General features: G+C 44.8%; 1 protein-coding gene across 2 annotated transcripts in view; it reads right to left on the bottom strand.

Moving 5' to 3' along the window:
- The window catches only part of SUFU (SUFU negative regulator of hedgehog signaling), a 96,108-nt gene that overhangs the window by 28,941 nt on the left and 51,653 nt on the right, over positions 1–15,514 (bottom strand). Inside the window, exons 5-8 of one of the 2 annotated variants that reach the window (XM_065843002.2) lie at positions 15,091–15,176; positions 12,951–13,023; positions 8,157–8,313; positions 6,559–6,670 (exon numbers count right to left, since the gene is read on the bottom strand). In XM_065843002.2, coding sequence (XP_065699074.1) covers positions 6,559–6,670; positions 8,157–8,313; positions 12,951–13,023; positions 15,091–15,176 — 428 coding nt within the window. The remainder of the gene's footprint in view (positions 1–6,558; positions 6,671–8,156; positions 8,314–12,950; positions 13,024–15,090; positions 15,177–15,514) is intronic. The other variant, XM_065843003.2, reaches the window with a different exon arrangement.

Here is a 15,514-nt window from a genome sequence, read left to right as displayed (position 1 = left end):
TGATCTCATGGATCTGTCACAGAAGGAGGCCTCGGTTCTCTTCCAAGCTCTGTCGCTGACATGGAAAATAATTTTGCTCTGTTTCCAAGTTACTTGGGTACCGAAATCTCAAAGTACGCAGCAGGGGCTCTTTGTAGGAGTGGGTGGCTACTTCCTCACTAACCTGAGTTACAGTCACTGGTTCTTGCTTCCTTGGTACAAAACCCATCACTGAGTTTGCAAATGCAAACCATTAGCACAAGCTTACACAGCTTGGAAAGGAAGGCTGGACGGCTTTTTTTTTCTCCTTTCTTCCTTTCTCAACTGTTGCTGTTTCAGACCTCCTCACTCCCTAATGAAGATATGGTCAAAGATCGCTTAAGTGCCAGCAATCTTCCAGTGTCTTTCCCACAGTTTCCCCTGAAGGGCAAACCAGCAGTTGTGGGAAAGAGCCCTGAGCGTCTTGGCACACAGAGTCATGGGACACGTCACACGTCACAGACACACAGAGGCAAAGGCAGGAACAGGGAAGACATGGTTCCACAGCTCCTGCTGTGGCCACTCTGAGACAAGGCTAGCTTGAGTGCTCAGGCCCGGCTGCTCATCAGCCTGGTCAAAGCAGACGGTGAAGATGTTCTGTGTGTGGTTCCTGGCACAGAAGACCTCCAAGGACAATGCCAGTTGCAACAATCCTCTTGCCACTCACATATCCCTTCGGAAAGCTGCATAATAACTACTCCCAGTGCTTGCAGGGGCTAGACGGTTCCAGACCTGCAGCTGAACTGGGATTGAGAGATTTAGGCTGTGCCACTGGCACCCTGCAGACTCACGGGCAAAGTCAACTCTTTTTATGCTTCAGGTTCCCCGTCTGTAAAACTGAGACGTTTTTCCACATAAGGGTGTTGCAAGGATTAAGTCAATGTTTGCAAAGCACTTTTGGATTCTTAGATGAGGAAAGCTATGCAGAAGTGCAAATTATTAGCACGGTGACCGCTCTGCACTTCTACTGACACTGGTTTTCCAGACATTTGCTTTTCTAGTTCACAGGCTTGTCACCCAGCACTCAGCCTCATGCTTAGAGACACTCCCTAAAGTACATTGCCTCCCCCCATCCAGCATTCCTTACTCCAGCAAGACACCACTGAATGGTGTCTCGATGAGAGAGCATGCCTAAATAAGCAGGACTGGATTGGAAACTTACTGCTTAGTGGTTGTAGAATCAGAAAGTCTAGCCAGAACTAGGCAGTTTCGGAGAACGCTGAAATGCTCCCCTTATGTAAAAGTTTGCCTCCAAGAACTGAAGACAGGAAACCAGCTACACAGACAAGAGCTCCTCTCCGCCCAAGCAAAGCAGCAATCAAACCCTAGCGCAACTGGGAGAAGCAAAGTGCAGACTCGCCTTGAAGCAAATCCTACATCTTGACAGAGCTTCCTCAGAAATGCTGCTCAGATGGAGCTTGTTAATGTCCATTAACCCAACTTCACTGACTGAAAGGAGAAATCAGCACGTCCTATTTACCGACTCAGAGGAACTACACGAGCAGTGGACTCCACTCCAGCAAGTGTGCTCACTGTTGCTCACATGTTCCAAACCCAGACACACCATGTGACAGTCTGGGGTTATCCCAGGACTGCTGGGGTGACACAACTTCTATCTATTGCCACAGGGGAAGGGCAACAACCTAAGATGCTCAGGGTGCAGTGAACCAGAAGGTCACAGCCAGGACAGTCCTGCCAGCCCCACCTGCCGCAGGGTTGTTCCCTGCTCTGTTTGCCAGGAACCTGCCTTCATTTTCCTGCACAGCTGGGAACTGTATAGGGCTGGATGGAATTAGCACATGGGCACAGAGTTACCATATGTTCAGGTTTCCCTAGACTCAACCTGTCCTTCTGCCTGGAAATTGAATGCAGATGGGATTTGAGGTCTCTGGGGCATCTGTTGTCTGTCTCTGGACAAATGACCACTGTGCATGAGGAGACCAGCACATACAGTTATCTGGGAAATTCAAGACAGAAACATGGGAATCAGACAAGCTGAACCACATCGCTTTATCCTTCTTCAGAAAAGGGAGAGCAATAAACAGTGGAGAGGCGCTAGAAATGCCTTCTCAAAGTAACACAGCCTTGGGAGACCTTTTTCCACCACTCAAGCCTCACCCGCAGACACTTGGGATGCGCATGGACATTACTTGAATACTGGCACAACAAAACGTAGCAATTACTTATAATTTTAGCCTCAACATGAGCAGTAATGCAGTGTGCTAGCTCCTAAGTTTCTACTCCATGCCTCAGCTCACAGGAGCAGTGAATGGTCTGAGTCAGCCAAGGGGCAGAAAAACATGACTTTCAGCAACGCTGTGTGATCAAGAGGACCCCTGAGGGGTGGAAAAGGTCAAAAATTCTCCTACCCCAACCATGGCTCTCACTGCAATTGTGGCAAATAACTCCTCTGTCCTCATCTACAAAATGGAGATACTACCCTGGTACCTCACAGAAGAGTACAGCTAATTGCCAGGGACAATTAAAGACTTGGCCCTAGAACTTATTACATCAAGAACTTAAGTAGCGAATGAAGCAAAACTCTGTAAGTGTCAATGATCTTTGACATATGGAGCTTCCAGCCCACTGAGGTCTGAACAGCAGCAGTGTTTAGTCTGACATCTAAGTGTTCCCTACGGGCAACAGCTCGTCGTATCCAACAAGACTGAATCTGCACGGTTCAGGAGACCAGGAGCCTTGTCATTCTGTCTGTCTGAGCAGCACCTACGAGCCTGATGGGTCCTAAGAAATAAATAATGCGCCACCGTAAAGTACACTCGTATTCATACACGCCTCATTTTTCCAAGCAGTAATCAAGAGTATTATGTTACCTATGGTTGAAATGATTAGTCATGTTTCCAAAGATTAATTTACATGTTCTTTTGTTTAATGCATACGAACTGATTTAATGGCTGCTTATGAACTGAGCTAATAGTCTTTTCGAGAAACAGATGTCCGATGCAGTTTTAAGCATTAAGAGTGCTTTTATTCATATCCTTAGGAGAAAAGGGCTACACAGTCTACAGTAATAACACTAATGAATCAAAGTACTACAGCTGCCCAACAGGGTTTGACAGAAAACAGCTTTTTCTCAAAGGAACTTTTTTTTTAGGACTCTGGGACAGTGAACAACTGGTAATATGCATGCTTAACATGTAAGCATGTTCTTTGCTGGAGCCAGAAAACTGAATCAAGGCCTATCTGCAACCAAACAATGTGAGGCTTCTGCACAAGCACTGAAAACTGTAACCATAAAAATACAGAGAAATCTGTATGGAACTTGAATCCTTCACACTTTATACAAATAAATATTCAAAAGTCTGAGTGTTTCTGATACTATTTTGTGATGCTGAATGCAGAACAGGTTGTCTGATTTAAACCCTGATAGATTATTGTGTGTGGGTGGTAAGGTTAGGATAAAAGGGAAGAAAGCTACTAGGAAAGCAGTTGGTGGCTGCAAATCTACGATAAATAAACAGCACATTCCTCTTCTGCACAAAGCCATTAGAGTCTGTGTCAGACTTCAACATCCTAATGTCAGCTGGGTGCAAATTTGACAGCCTGGGGTTCTGCAGTGCTTGCTATGGAAAGTAGCTTTGGAACAATTTGCCATGCCCCAATGGAGCCTTTCTGTCAAGTTCCCAAGGAGCGTCTAATGCACCAGTTATTCACAGGACCCTTGCAACGAACCACGGGTTTGATATTTTATGGTCTGGTGTGTACAGTGCAGGATATGATTACACACAAGCCTGCTTCTCATCAGCCAGCACCTCGTAATCGTTAACATATTTATCCTTGTGGTGCCTCAAGAAGATGACATTGTTATTGGTCCCATTTTATAGATTCAGAACTGAAGCTCAATAGCTAAAGGACTTGCCTTTAATTACACAAGATTTACAGTGAAGGACAGAACTGTGTTCCAGTCCTACAATGCCCAAGCAAGGATCACACAAGAAGGACTAGATCTATATGCAGAGTTGTCTTTCATCTCAGGTGCTTGTAAATCTTATGAAATTACTATATCTGTACGGGTTTTGTGCCTTTTGTGTCTCAGCCTTTGCCACTGCTACCTGCTACCTGTTCCTATAGCGAACATGTATGTAGATATACTACTAACGTGCAAAAGCTGAACTCCTAAGTTACATCTCTCTGCAGCAGCTGGAAATGAGAGTCTCCAGATCATACTCAGATACTTAGCAGCACATTGAACAACTTTGCTCAAACGCATAAGACGTGTTGAGACAGTGTATTAAGAAAGGCTGAGACCTAGTAAGATCTTCCTCTTCTGGTTCATCTGTACCACACTGTGCTGGAAAATACGTTGACTGGAAAGTTTTAGCCACAGTAAGGGTAATAATCAAGTCTGATTTAAGTACCAGTTAGTTAGAGGTTGTGAGTAAACACCGATTTCCAGAACAAACCACTCCTCTCAATATGGTCAATGCATTGAACAAGTCCTGTTGCATCCGCTACATGAATTGGAAAAGAGAAGCCACCACTTGAGTAGAAAAATACCTTTTCCAAATTCCTCTCAAAGCCGTCAGTAACATAGAGGAAGAAAGTATTAGGACATACTGCTGTTTTAAGTTGAGGACATCTCCTCTATCCCTCCGATACTAACTATCACCAGAGGAACCGCTGGCAAGACCCACAGCTGACAGCTCTCTTGCCTTAACCGAGTTGCTATTATGGAGAAATAGGCTACCTATCAGTTTCCACAATGGTAACCATAGACCTCAGAGAAATGCATTGATCTTCCAGGAGACAAACACCAGGAACCAGCCATTCCTGCAACTCACGCTTCAGGTAGGGGGTTGTGGGGCTGCTGCAGATGAGAGAGATTGGCAACAAAGACCACTGTCAGGGATATGAGGCTCTGAATTTGACCTGCCTTCCTGTCTCAGAACAGTTAAAAACCCAGGTAAATATTTGTATGCTCCATCTTAGACCTCTGCTACTCTTTCACCACTCTGTCTTGAACATATCTCTGTTTATCTTACCCTGAATAACGTAAAGCTTTCTTATCTAAGCAACAACAGCCTCCCAGCATTAAGGGTTACATCAGCTGCCTCCCTGACCTGATGTGCACCCCAAATGTTTCTGGTCATCCCCAACCACTGTGAACTCAGAGCTTTTACTGGGCGTGCAGATTCATGCAAGAGCACAGAACCTGTGAGAAATCATGCTCAATACTTTCAAGACTCCCAAGGCTGGGTGTGATAGGTGCAAATGAAGTGGTATCATTTTATTTTTTCAGTGCAGCCAATGGACCACCCACCGGTCCAATGGGACTGACCTTCAGGTAGGGAAGTATTACTCAAAATCTGAGTCAGGTCAGAATCTGGCTCCATAGAGCTACATAGCAAAAGTAAGATTATTCCTAAAGCAATAATAAATCCACTTGAGATTTTTTTTTAATAAGCACCAATATCTCAAATTACTTACTAGTACACAATATCAGCAATTGACATAATACTTCCCCCAAAGGACTGGGCAACTCAGAAACATTCATGCGTAAGGCAAATCAGAAGTCATGCACAAAACGTAACAAAAAAGAACATCAGGGTCCTAACCAAGTATGAGGAATCTTTTTCTCATTAAATGCTTGAATTAAGAAAGAAACAGGAATTGAAACAGTGCCCTGCCTGGTACTACAGGAAAGAGATGATTTCATGATGATCTTTACTCCTGGAACAAGAAAGCATAAATGTTCATCGGAGACTAGGAAACCAAAGGAAATACCAAGATGAAAGAGCGCAGCAAAGATGTGTGCCTTTCTGTATCATTTAGATGAAAACACTAAAATTGATGGGCAGACATTTAACTAGCAACTGAAATGAGCTTAAGAGGAGAAGGGGAGAAACTCCAAAAGATAGAGGTGCATATGCTGCAGATGGCTTGAAACTGCAGGTAATTTCCTATAGATTCACTGAAGACAAAAATTACAAATGAGGAGAGATCTACAGGTCCATCTAGTCCCACTTAAATCACCCGTTAGTCTGCAGACTATTAGAGACCAGGGTGGTATTGGCATATAATTACTGCCAGTACCTATCTGTTTAAAAACAGGGCAAGATCAAAGTCACTTTAAAAAAAAAAAAAATCAACATTTTAACCAAAAGGTTCATAATTATGAACTTGAAAACAAAGTTCTCGGGTGACAATTATCAGCAAATGCTCATCTGTGCCACCTAGCTCTTTGGATACCGTAGCACTGTTTGCCACAGTACATTTCATAGGGCTCAGTCCAGTCTGATTTCAAACACTGCACACCATGAGCAGCAGGTCCTCCTCAACACAGTCAGAGCCACTCTGCATTAACAAGGGTTGCCTAAAATCCCTCTCAAAACCTGCCCTCCAGAGCACTAGCCCATTAACCCAACTTGAACAACTATTCTCCTTCTATCCCCTTGCTTTGCAGGTACTTGCTCCCAGCTTTCTTCTCCCCTTGTCAAGGCTTTTCCCACCCAGCTTTGTTTTCTAGGTTGAGCTCTTTAGGGTCCCTTCTCCCACCAGCTGAGCGTGCCGGGTGATACTTACGGTGCTCGGTCATGGTTCAACCCGTTCTGTCTTTGTGCATTTATCGGAGGTAGAACAGGTTTACTGTTAATCTCAAGCCCTCTCCGCAAAGTCTCCCTGATTTGCTCCGTATCTGCAAAAATAATATTTTTAACATGATTTAGCGTCCCCAGAAACGTCACAGACACAAGATGTCAGCTTTTTTATTTTTTAAAGGCCTGTTTCTATGTTGTATTTCTTCTAAACTCTTCCCCTTCACAAAGAAATGAAGAGATGCTAAGGGTGCCACTCCTCCTGCACCTTAGGAGTTATTTCATGTTATAAAGTCAGCTTGAATTCTCTCGGTTTGGACTGTGATGTCATGTCAGGCAAGGAGAGCTGGAACCTTTGGTAGTGAACCCTCCTGATGAGGAAATTCGGAGTAGTTTTGCATTCTTTCATAAATGAGATGTTTGCTGTTTCTGCAGCTCCCACAGAACCTCCCGATATATTTCCCACTAGACATAATAGCAATTTGTTCCTTTACTAAAGAAGTTTAAGGAGCTTCCCAAATTTTTGCAATTGGCTTTGCAAATTTGTTGATTTATTTGCAACCAATACTCACAAAAGAATGGAATTTTATGCAGTGCCTCAAGCTCACATTTGAAAATAAACTGCAAATTAGGCAGTTCAGACACAGTCATTTTAATGTTTCATTTTCCTATAATGTCTAATGGCCAAATATTTTAATAGGATGCTTTCCCACCTTTCTCAGAGGTCTCCTCATCTTTTTTTTTGAGAAATGTGGGAACTGGATAGAGAAAAAAATATCCAAATTATTTCAAAATATTTTGAAGGATATACAAATATCACCATATATACCTGTCCCGGGCTTTACATTTGCAGTGCTGAGGGAAAATAGCCTTTTTAGATCCAGCGCAGTTTAAGGTATTTGCACAGAAGCCAGAAGGAACCCTATATGCATTTAAATATTTTTTCTACCATGTACTTAAAAACAAGTAAGATTCCATTCCTGTGGGAACCATTGTTAATTCCAGGAAGTCTCAAGCTCTCAAATTTTACATTGCTTCACCCATTTGAAAGGTAACATGCATAGTTTCAAGCATGTGTAATAGCTATGACATCTGCATGCTAAGATGGCATCTCACAAAGGGGAACTCCACGGTATTTTATTTCTCCTTTCCAGAGTTCCGTATTTACAAGAATCACTTGAGTTCAGCTGCAGCAACATGCAGCGTCAGTCCAGCTTGTGCCCAAGAGGTGACAACGGTAACACGGCAATGCAGCCCGAGAAAGCACAGTTGCTTCACCTTGTGGGTGTTTACAGTCCTGGTTTCACCCAGTGCTCAGTTTAACTTTGCAAATTCAGGTTAGAAATAGCCTAAAAACTGAAAGAAACATTCAGACAAAACAACACAAAGATCTCTTTTTCCTTTCTCCTACCTTTCTCAAAAAGGCCACACCAAAAATAATTTTGTTCCCTTGAGACATGCTGAGCCGTCCAGTAACTGCAGTGTTTGTTATGAACCCCAAGATGCTGCATGACCCAGCCCACTGCCCAGGCCCACCAGAAAACAAGCCAAAAGGTCATGACAGCAACTCTGCCCAGGACCTCTTACCTTTCCCAGAGAGCCGCCGCGGCTGGGTCCCAATGCAAATGCTCCTGCTGTCTTCGTCATCCTCCGGCGGCCGGCTGAGGTCATCCCAGGCACATTTGGCACTCACTCCACTCAGGTTTGAGCCATCTGTCTCAATCCCTTTGTCCACTCTCTCCTGCTTGAAAAGATCCAAAACCCCAAGACTTTTTTGGATGTGGCTTGAACCTGAGCTGGACCCCACACTGGCTCACCCCAGCCCTCAGCAGCTCCTGCACATCCCCCCTGCATGCGCAGCATCCACTCTCTGCTTTGATGTGTCAGCTAATGGTGACTGCACATTGAGCCACATCGGGGACCTGGTCTGAACTGGAACAAACTTTTTCTGCAGCAGATTGGTCTGAACTCCTGCCCCTTCCCCACTGTTTCACTACGTGGCCCTGGCAGGCACGGAGCAGGGAAAGAGAGAGGTGGAAATCAACAGCCTGGGGTATGCAGAGCTGCTCCTTTCAGTGTCAGCTCTGGTTTACACCAACTCGGAGTATTTATACACTCTGGTATGGAAAACAGCCTGACAGTCTACCTATCATACATCAGTGATAACAAACCCCTAAATAACTAAACTTAAGTTCTCTTTCCAAGCTTACCAAGAAGTCCCACAATCAAAACAGCTCACAGAGAGACTCATCGTTCACAAGAGCTTGTCATTTGCAAACTGCCCAGACAACCACAGCTTTTCAGTGTGCTGGGATGTTCACAAAAGGACAAGGAGACACAGGTCTGCTCACAACATCAAAGCTTTTGCAGAACATTCTCTGTTGGCAAAATACACAAACTTCCTCCGTTACAAGCTGGACTTGCCAAGCACTAACCACTGTTTGGGTCTCGGAAGGTGTTGCACACCAACAAGCAGCTGGATGCTCTCAGACACCATGCATTTTCTCAAGGACATGTGCATCAGTTGCCAGCAAGACCATGCTAAGCTACAGCCAAAACTTCCACAGGACACCTGCCTGCCAGGGGAATGGGCATCGGTCTGAACTTCTACCTGTGTCCCACAAGGGGGTAATGTTGAGCTGAACAAACTCAGGGCTGAGCTACACCGAGCAAGGGCTGCTCTTATCGATGGCACCCAATCAACCCCGCCGGGTTTCCCCCTCTTCTGAACGGGTGTCAATTCTGGTACTGCTAAGTGGCATTAGCAAGGTCTCCATCTCACTGCTTACAGCTGGGTCAGCTCAGAATTGGTGATAAGTCCCACCACTTGCAGGACAGAAACACTGAAGATTTGAAGAAAGAGCAGAGCTGTGTTACACACAACAGCAGCAGGTCTCCCTGCTTGTTCTTACAACCCTCCAGTTTGACCTTGCCACTGGAGTCAGATCGTGGGAGCATCCAGCACTTTGCAAAATCTGTTCCCTAAGAAGCAGTTTCCAGACTAAAACCCACGTAGATTCCTCCCCTTGCTCAGCTGCGCACGCTGTGCCCTAGAAAGGGCATTGCCTGTTCTTGTGACCATTCAAGAGAAGATCTGAGCAGTTCAAAGATAAGCACAAGCACTTGGGGTGCAGTTGTGCAGCAGTTTAAGCTGATGTAATTTGCAGCGGTTGCAGTCCCACCCTCCTCCATGTGCTCCTGTCCCTTCCTTTGAACAACTCAAGGGAAGCTGGATCACCTGCCTAAACTGGCTCTTTGGCCAAGTGGAGGCCTGTGGCTGGGGGCAGTACCAGAGCAGTCCTGACTTAGATTTAAGCATTCAAGAGATTGCTTTCCTTCTGCCTCTCTCCCTGAAAAACTGCTCCTTGTTGGGATTGTCCTTCGGCGTCAGGGGAAGCTGGCTTCTATGAAAACATAATGGAAACATCTGAGAAATAATAAATCTGCTGGGATTTTCTTTTGTTATATACTAAACATAAAATTAGTTGTCTTACCCAGGAATAGAAGTCATGGAAAAAGAAATAAAAATACATCCGATCCTACATATGCAAACGATGCTCTAAGTGAGATTCAGCACGCGGCTCCTTCGGGAGCCCTCCATGGCGCTCTGTGTGGACCCAAATCAGCTGGCAGGGGGAGGTTTAACTTGTCAACACAGCTATTTTTCATTCCAGTGACTGGTGAAGCATGGGAGGGCCACCAAACTTGCCCTTGAGCAGGGAGCAGAAGAGCCCAGAGGGCCCCAAGGACTCCATGGGGCAGAAGCTCTGGTGGGACGTGCTTCTCCATCCCTGCAGCCAGGGCCCCCTGCTCACAGACACGGACAGGGCCTCTGGACGGTGCACAGTCTTGGGGAGGGGGAAAGGGACTCATCATCTGCATCTCAGCTGGTTTGCAGAGCACTTCCTCAGGGGAAGAACTGCTGCTCTGTTGGCATCCCTTGGAGATCAAGGGGGGCTGATGGAAATGAGCTGGCCTAAGGCAGCCTAATTTGCATGCCTGTTTTATAACATTTGCAAGTATTGATGTTGAAGGGGAAAAAAACCCCAAACTAAATGAACCAACCACACAGTAAAAAGCAAAAACCCTAACCAGTGCAGACTCTCAGCTGGGGCAATGCACAGCTTTACCCCATCTTTAGCCAGTAAAGATGTGCCTGGGCTGAGGGGCTGTTCTTCCTCCCTTGAAAGGGCAGTCTGAGCAGGAGGCTGGAGGAGCCCAGGGCAAAGGAGGTTCAGCTTTTTCCTTCCTCAAAGAAAGGATGTTTCTGTCCCATTTCCCTCTCAGCATGTGGGAGGGATGGCTCTGAGGCTCTTATAAATCATTGATCCCTTTCTAAACAAGCCAGAGCACTGCAGAATGACCCGCAGAGCAGCAACCACAACTCAGGAAATTCAAATCAGCTTTATTCTCTTCTGAGATATCTGCTAAAACAGAAGCAAAGCACTGAGAATCAGCGCAGAGCTGGGGACCGACAGGGACTGTTTGACAGTGCTGCCAGGGAAATCTGAATGGCCTACAGGGAAGCCTGGCTGAACAGAAAACAGTCAGCCTTGCCACAGTGTTAACTGCCGACATCCTGGGATGACATCTTAGTTGGGAACCATTCTCAGCGACTCCGAACAGAAAGTACAGCTGCTGCTGCCAGGGCTGGGTTTAGGCCTCAACCAATTCCCACCAGAGACAATGAAGCCTCAAAACAAGCTCTGCCCGCTTCCCAGGCAGGCAGCGTGCCTGCCTGCTCCCAGAAAGTTGTCTGTTCTCTCTGCCTGCTCCCCCTCTCCCCTCGGCCTTTCTTCCACTGCTGCCTTTCAGCTCCCACCTACTCTCTACCACCACCAAGAAAATGCCAAGCAAATGACACTTTATCCTGTTGTCACTAGTTAGAGCAGGAGGCAAACAATGTGGCTGCACCCAGCCCAGCTCCCTGTGCTCAGCAGAGGCTCTTTGTGGGACCCAGCCCTGCAGCAGCAGCGGGTTTTGCCCTGTGCATGCCCAGGGGCTGTGGCAGCGGAGCAGGATGGAGGTACAGACACAACTGCACATATGCACCACTGCAAGGGCAAGAGGGAACAGAAACAGGAATGTCTTTCAACGTGAGGAAGTCCGGAAAGACCACAGACATAGCAGCTTTCAGTGGCAGGACACACTGGTGAGGCAGACGTACTCTTTATTTGCCTTAACTTGCCTTGGCTGACTCAGATTCCAGTAAGCTGAGCTACTTTTCATTTACAGTAAATTGAAGAAAACCCTGTTATCATTAGGAATCACCAGTGTGCAGAGAACAAACACCCTCCAGGAGAGAGCAGGCAAAAACATTAAGAACCTAAAAACTTCATAGGACTTGTAGCTGTATTAGCTCCCACTCTGGGACATTTGTGGAACATTTTTTTGTGTGCGTCTCTCAGACCGGGGTTATTTTAGATGAGTGAATTCTTAAAAACAGTAAAAGTAAAATTTGGTTTTGTTCTGAGGCTTTCAAAATGAAAGATGCTGTGAGGCAACTGAGGCTAATCAGATGCAGACACACAGACCATAAGCAAATGCAATAGCTTGTATAAAACGTGCACACATGCACGTGCCCTACCAGGCTAGGCCATAAGTTCTCTGTTAAAGACAAATACTCAGTGATTCACTGAAAGAAGATCAGCACCACACTGAATTTGCCTGGGACCTACGTACTCCAGCACCATAACTCTGAAGGGAAGCAGAACTGTCTCCCAAACACATGAAGTAGCAGCAGTCCATGGGATGGTAACCCCTCCATAGAGGTCCTGTTCCGATCTTTAAGTTTCAGAAATTAACTTGAACTCTAAAGAAGAAGAAGGTTTAACATATATTCATCCATGATTATTAATAACTTTTGGCTTCCCATTATTTTTCAGACCATACCAACTACTTGGCCTTAAGTGACATCCTACAGGCATGAGTTACACTGTCACATTTGCTGTGAAAAAATATTACTCTGCTTTGAATTTTCTGCATGTTACATCACCTTATGCTTGCATATAAAACAAAGGAGGAATTTCTCAATCTATTATCTCTAAATTTTGTAATGTTCTGTTTTCATCTTCTTTTATTTTCCTCCTTTCTAAAACATGCAGTCCAAATCTTAGCAATTTGTCTCATATATGAGATGCTGTTTTCCTGGTCACCCTTCTTTAAATTTCTTCCTAGAGCTGCCATCCACCTGAGGCTGAACATGTGCACTTTTAAACCACCCGAGAGGGCAAAGGGAGCCTGTAAGGCTTTCCAACATTACTGCAAACATTGAAAAGATCACAGCACCTTTGCAGAAAATAATGGAACTGTTTTATACTACTAAATCAATTCTCCCTGGCTACTACAAAAGACATGACATTTTATAAACTAAAGACATACTTGCAGATGTGGGTCAATCTCAAATATTGTCTCTCCTCTTCGCATATCTGTTATCAGCCAGGGGCCTCCAGCTCTACAAAGAAAGAAAGGCAATGAATCAAACAAGGCCTGCAGGTAGCACTCCCCAGAGTCCTCCAAGTGGACCTCTGCAGGAAGGAAGCACAAGGCAGAGTACAAAACAAGCCTAGAAGCCCCTCTGTGTTGTATACACATCCCAGAGCATGCACTTGTTCTTTACATTTCCCATGTACATAATGAAAGCCCCCCATGGCCTCGTTGTTACCTGCCTGGTGTCTGGCACCACCCAGTCAGGATTGACCCAGGCTACCCCTGTGTGGACCTACTTACTCACCCAAGACTGAACAGGGTTTCCATTTTGCAGGTACCCAAATTGGGACTGAGAAGCCCAGTGTAGCCTAGGTCTAAGAAAGATGGGCAAGGTATGGGGTCAAGATTTAGACCTCTATTAAATATCTAAAGATGCAGCATGGACCCAATGGGACCGCTCTTTTTGCTGAGATCAGCAGTCATGTTCAGTATCATAAAAAGCTTATTACTCTGATAAATATCCTCACAACAGATGTTTTGCCTAGTTGATTGAGTACTCAGATGATTCAGGGAAATCTTTGTTTTCATTAGACATAAAAGTCTGAAGGGTCAAGAAGTTTCTCAACAAAGGTGACAGAAAACAGATTACTGTGAAGATGAACTACTCAGAGACTGGACTTTGGATTACAGTGCAGGCTGACTGCAGAAGTCAGCCTTAGATGGTGCTTTTCATTTGAAGGAAAAATGGAAGTCTTTTGGAATTGTCATAAAAAATTTCATTTTTTTCATGAGATACTTTGTTACTGCAGTCAAAAAGCCCCCTCCTCTGGCCTTGTCTGTGTTACAGTCTCTTAAAGCACTTGAAGTGAGAGCAAGAGAAGTTAATATTTTATAGCTTTTCAGATGCATTGATAGCCGCTCTTTTTTCACATAACTTTGGAAGCTGTTAATTATTAACTGCAGAGGTGCCACTTGCTTCAGTCCCTCGCTTGGCTGCAAGAGACTTTTACCCTGACTCCATATCAGCAGCTTAGTAGTTTGCAGCTTTTCCTTCAAATCATGCACATTTGGGTTTCATTTTATCCTTGGAAAGGTGTTTGTACCACAACACAAAACCCAAAAACCAACATGCGAACAGACTGAGGAGAGGGGTGCTCTGTCTTTATTGACTTAGAGGAGCCAAGGGAGCTGCAGATAGTGTTTATTGTCTTGGGGACCCAGAAACAAAGCTTGCAGCTGGACAAATCCACTCTACTCTAGGGCATTCGCATGAATTATCTGCACTTGTGCCTAAAAGGGAAAAGTTCAAGTTTAAGAAGTCCAGCAGCAAAGGGTCTTTCAAACAATCAATCAATTAAAGGCCAATGAGACACTAGAGATTGTACTATTGTGCCCAGGAACACATATTCAAAACCATTTTGTATATTAAAAAAAAATCTTTTGAGCTACAATCACACAGCAATAACTTCCACTAAATATAAGAGAAAAATATTTTTTAAAAACCATGCAAGCCAAAAAGGTTTAGTTGCAACCTGGCAGCAAATAAAGCATCCACATATCATTTAACATTTAAACCCCATTTCCTCCTTTACCCATCTTTGTTATGCCGTGGGAGAAATAACAATGAATTTCACTTGCATGAACACTCCTCCTGTTGCATATTGGCCCACCAAGAGTGCGATCAGCTTGAAAGTGACTTTCTGACTTTCAGACAGTACCCAAACTTCGCTAGGCACTGTAAGTCCGACCCCCTCCCTCCTTCCTTTCTTTTGAACTACACAGAGAGGTCACCAGTCACAGTTATCCCAGCTCTCTCACGAAGAACCAATGAGAAAATGCTGCAGGCACAAGAAGAAGGAAATTAAGCTTTTAAGACCTCACTCTGTTTCACCCTGAACATGTGGACTTCACATACATTAATCTGCCATCTAAGTGTCTGTGCGTGAGAACAGATTTGCAATGAATTCCCATCTCTTGCTACAGCACAGGATTAAATAAGTTCCATCAACAAGCTAAAGATTGTTAATAAAAATAAACAACTGCATTGTTCTCTGTGGGAATGCTCCCCTATATCGGCTACATGAGCACTTACACTGGGACTGTCCGAAGCAATTCCAAGATCCCTTGCCCATTCCACTGCTGAGCCGCATGCAGTTCCTCAGTGCAAACCCCAACAATCTGGAATAAATGAAAAGAGAGATACTAAACTGGATGTGAACCGTGCAAGAACTGCAGAGAAAATGCCCCAGGTGGTGCTGGATCAAACAGTGCTGATACAGAGAAGCACCATTTATTAAAATGAACTGGATGAGCAAGGACAAATGGAGCCTCAGGGATTCTTCAATTTCTAATGCCCTTGCTCTACACTTACCATGTGAAGTACCTTGGTCATGTAATATTTGATCTTGCATGGTGTGTATGAACTTAACTATGAGGAGGGCCTGGCGATAAATCACGGTTTACCAAAATTCTTCTACTTCTCCCCCAAGACAGGACAGGTCAGGGTCTGAGTACAT

The sequence above is a fragment of the Patagioenas fasciata genome, chromosome 8 (assembly GCF_037038585.1).
Source record: "Patagioenas fasciata isolate bPatFas1 chromosome 8, bPatFas1.hap1, whole genome shotgun sequence".
Taxonomy (NCBI): Eukaryota; Metazoa; Chordata; class Aves; order Columbiformes; family Columbidae; genus Patagioenas; species Patagioenas fasciata.
This window is presented reverse-complemented; position numbering and strand designations above follow the sequence as displayed.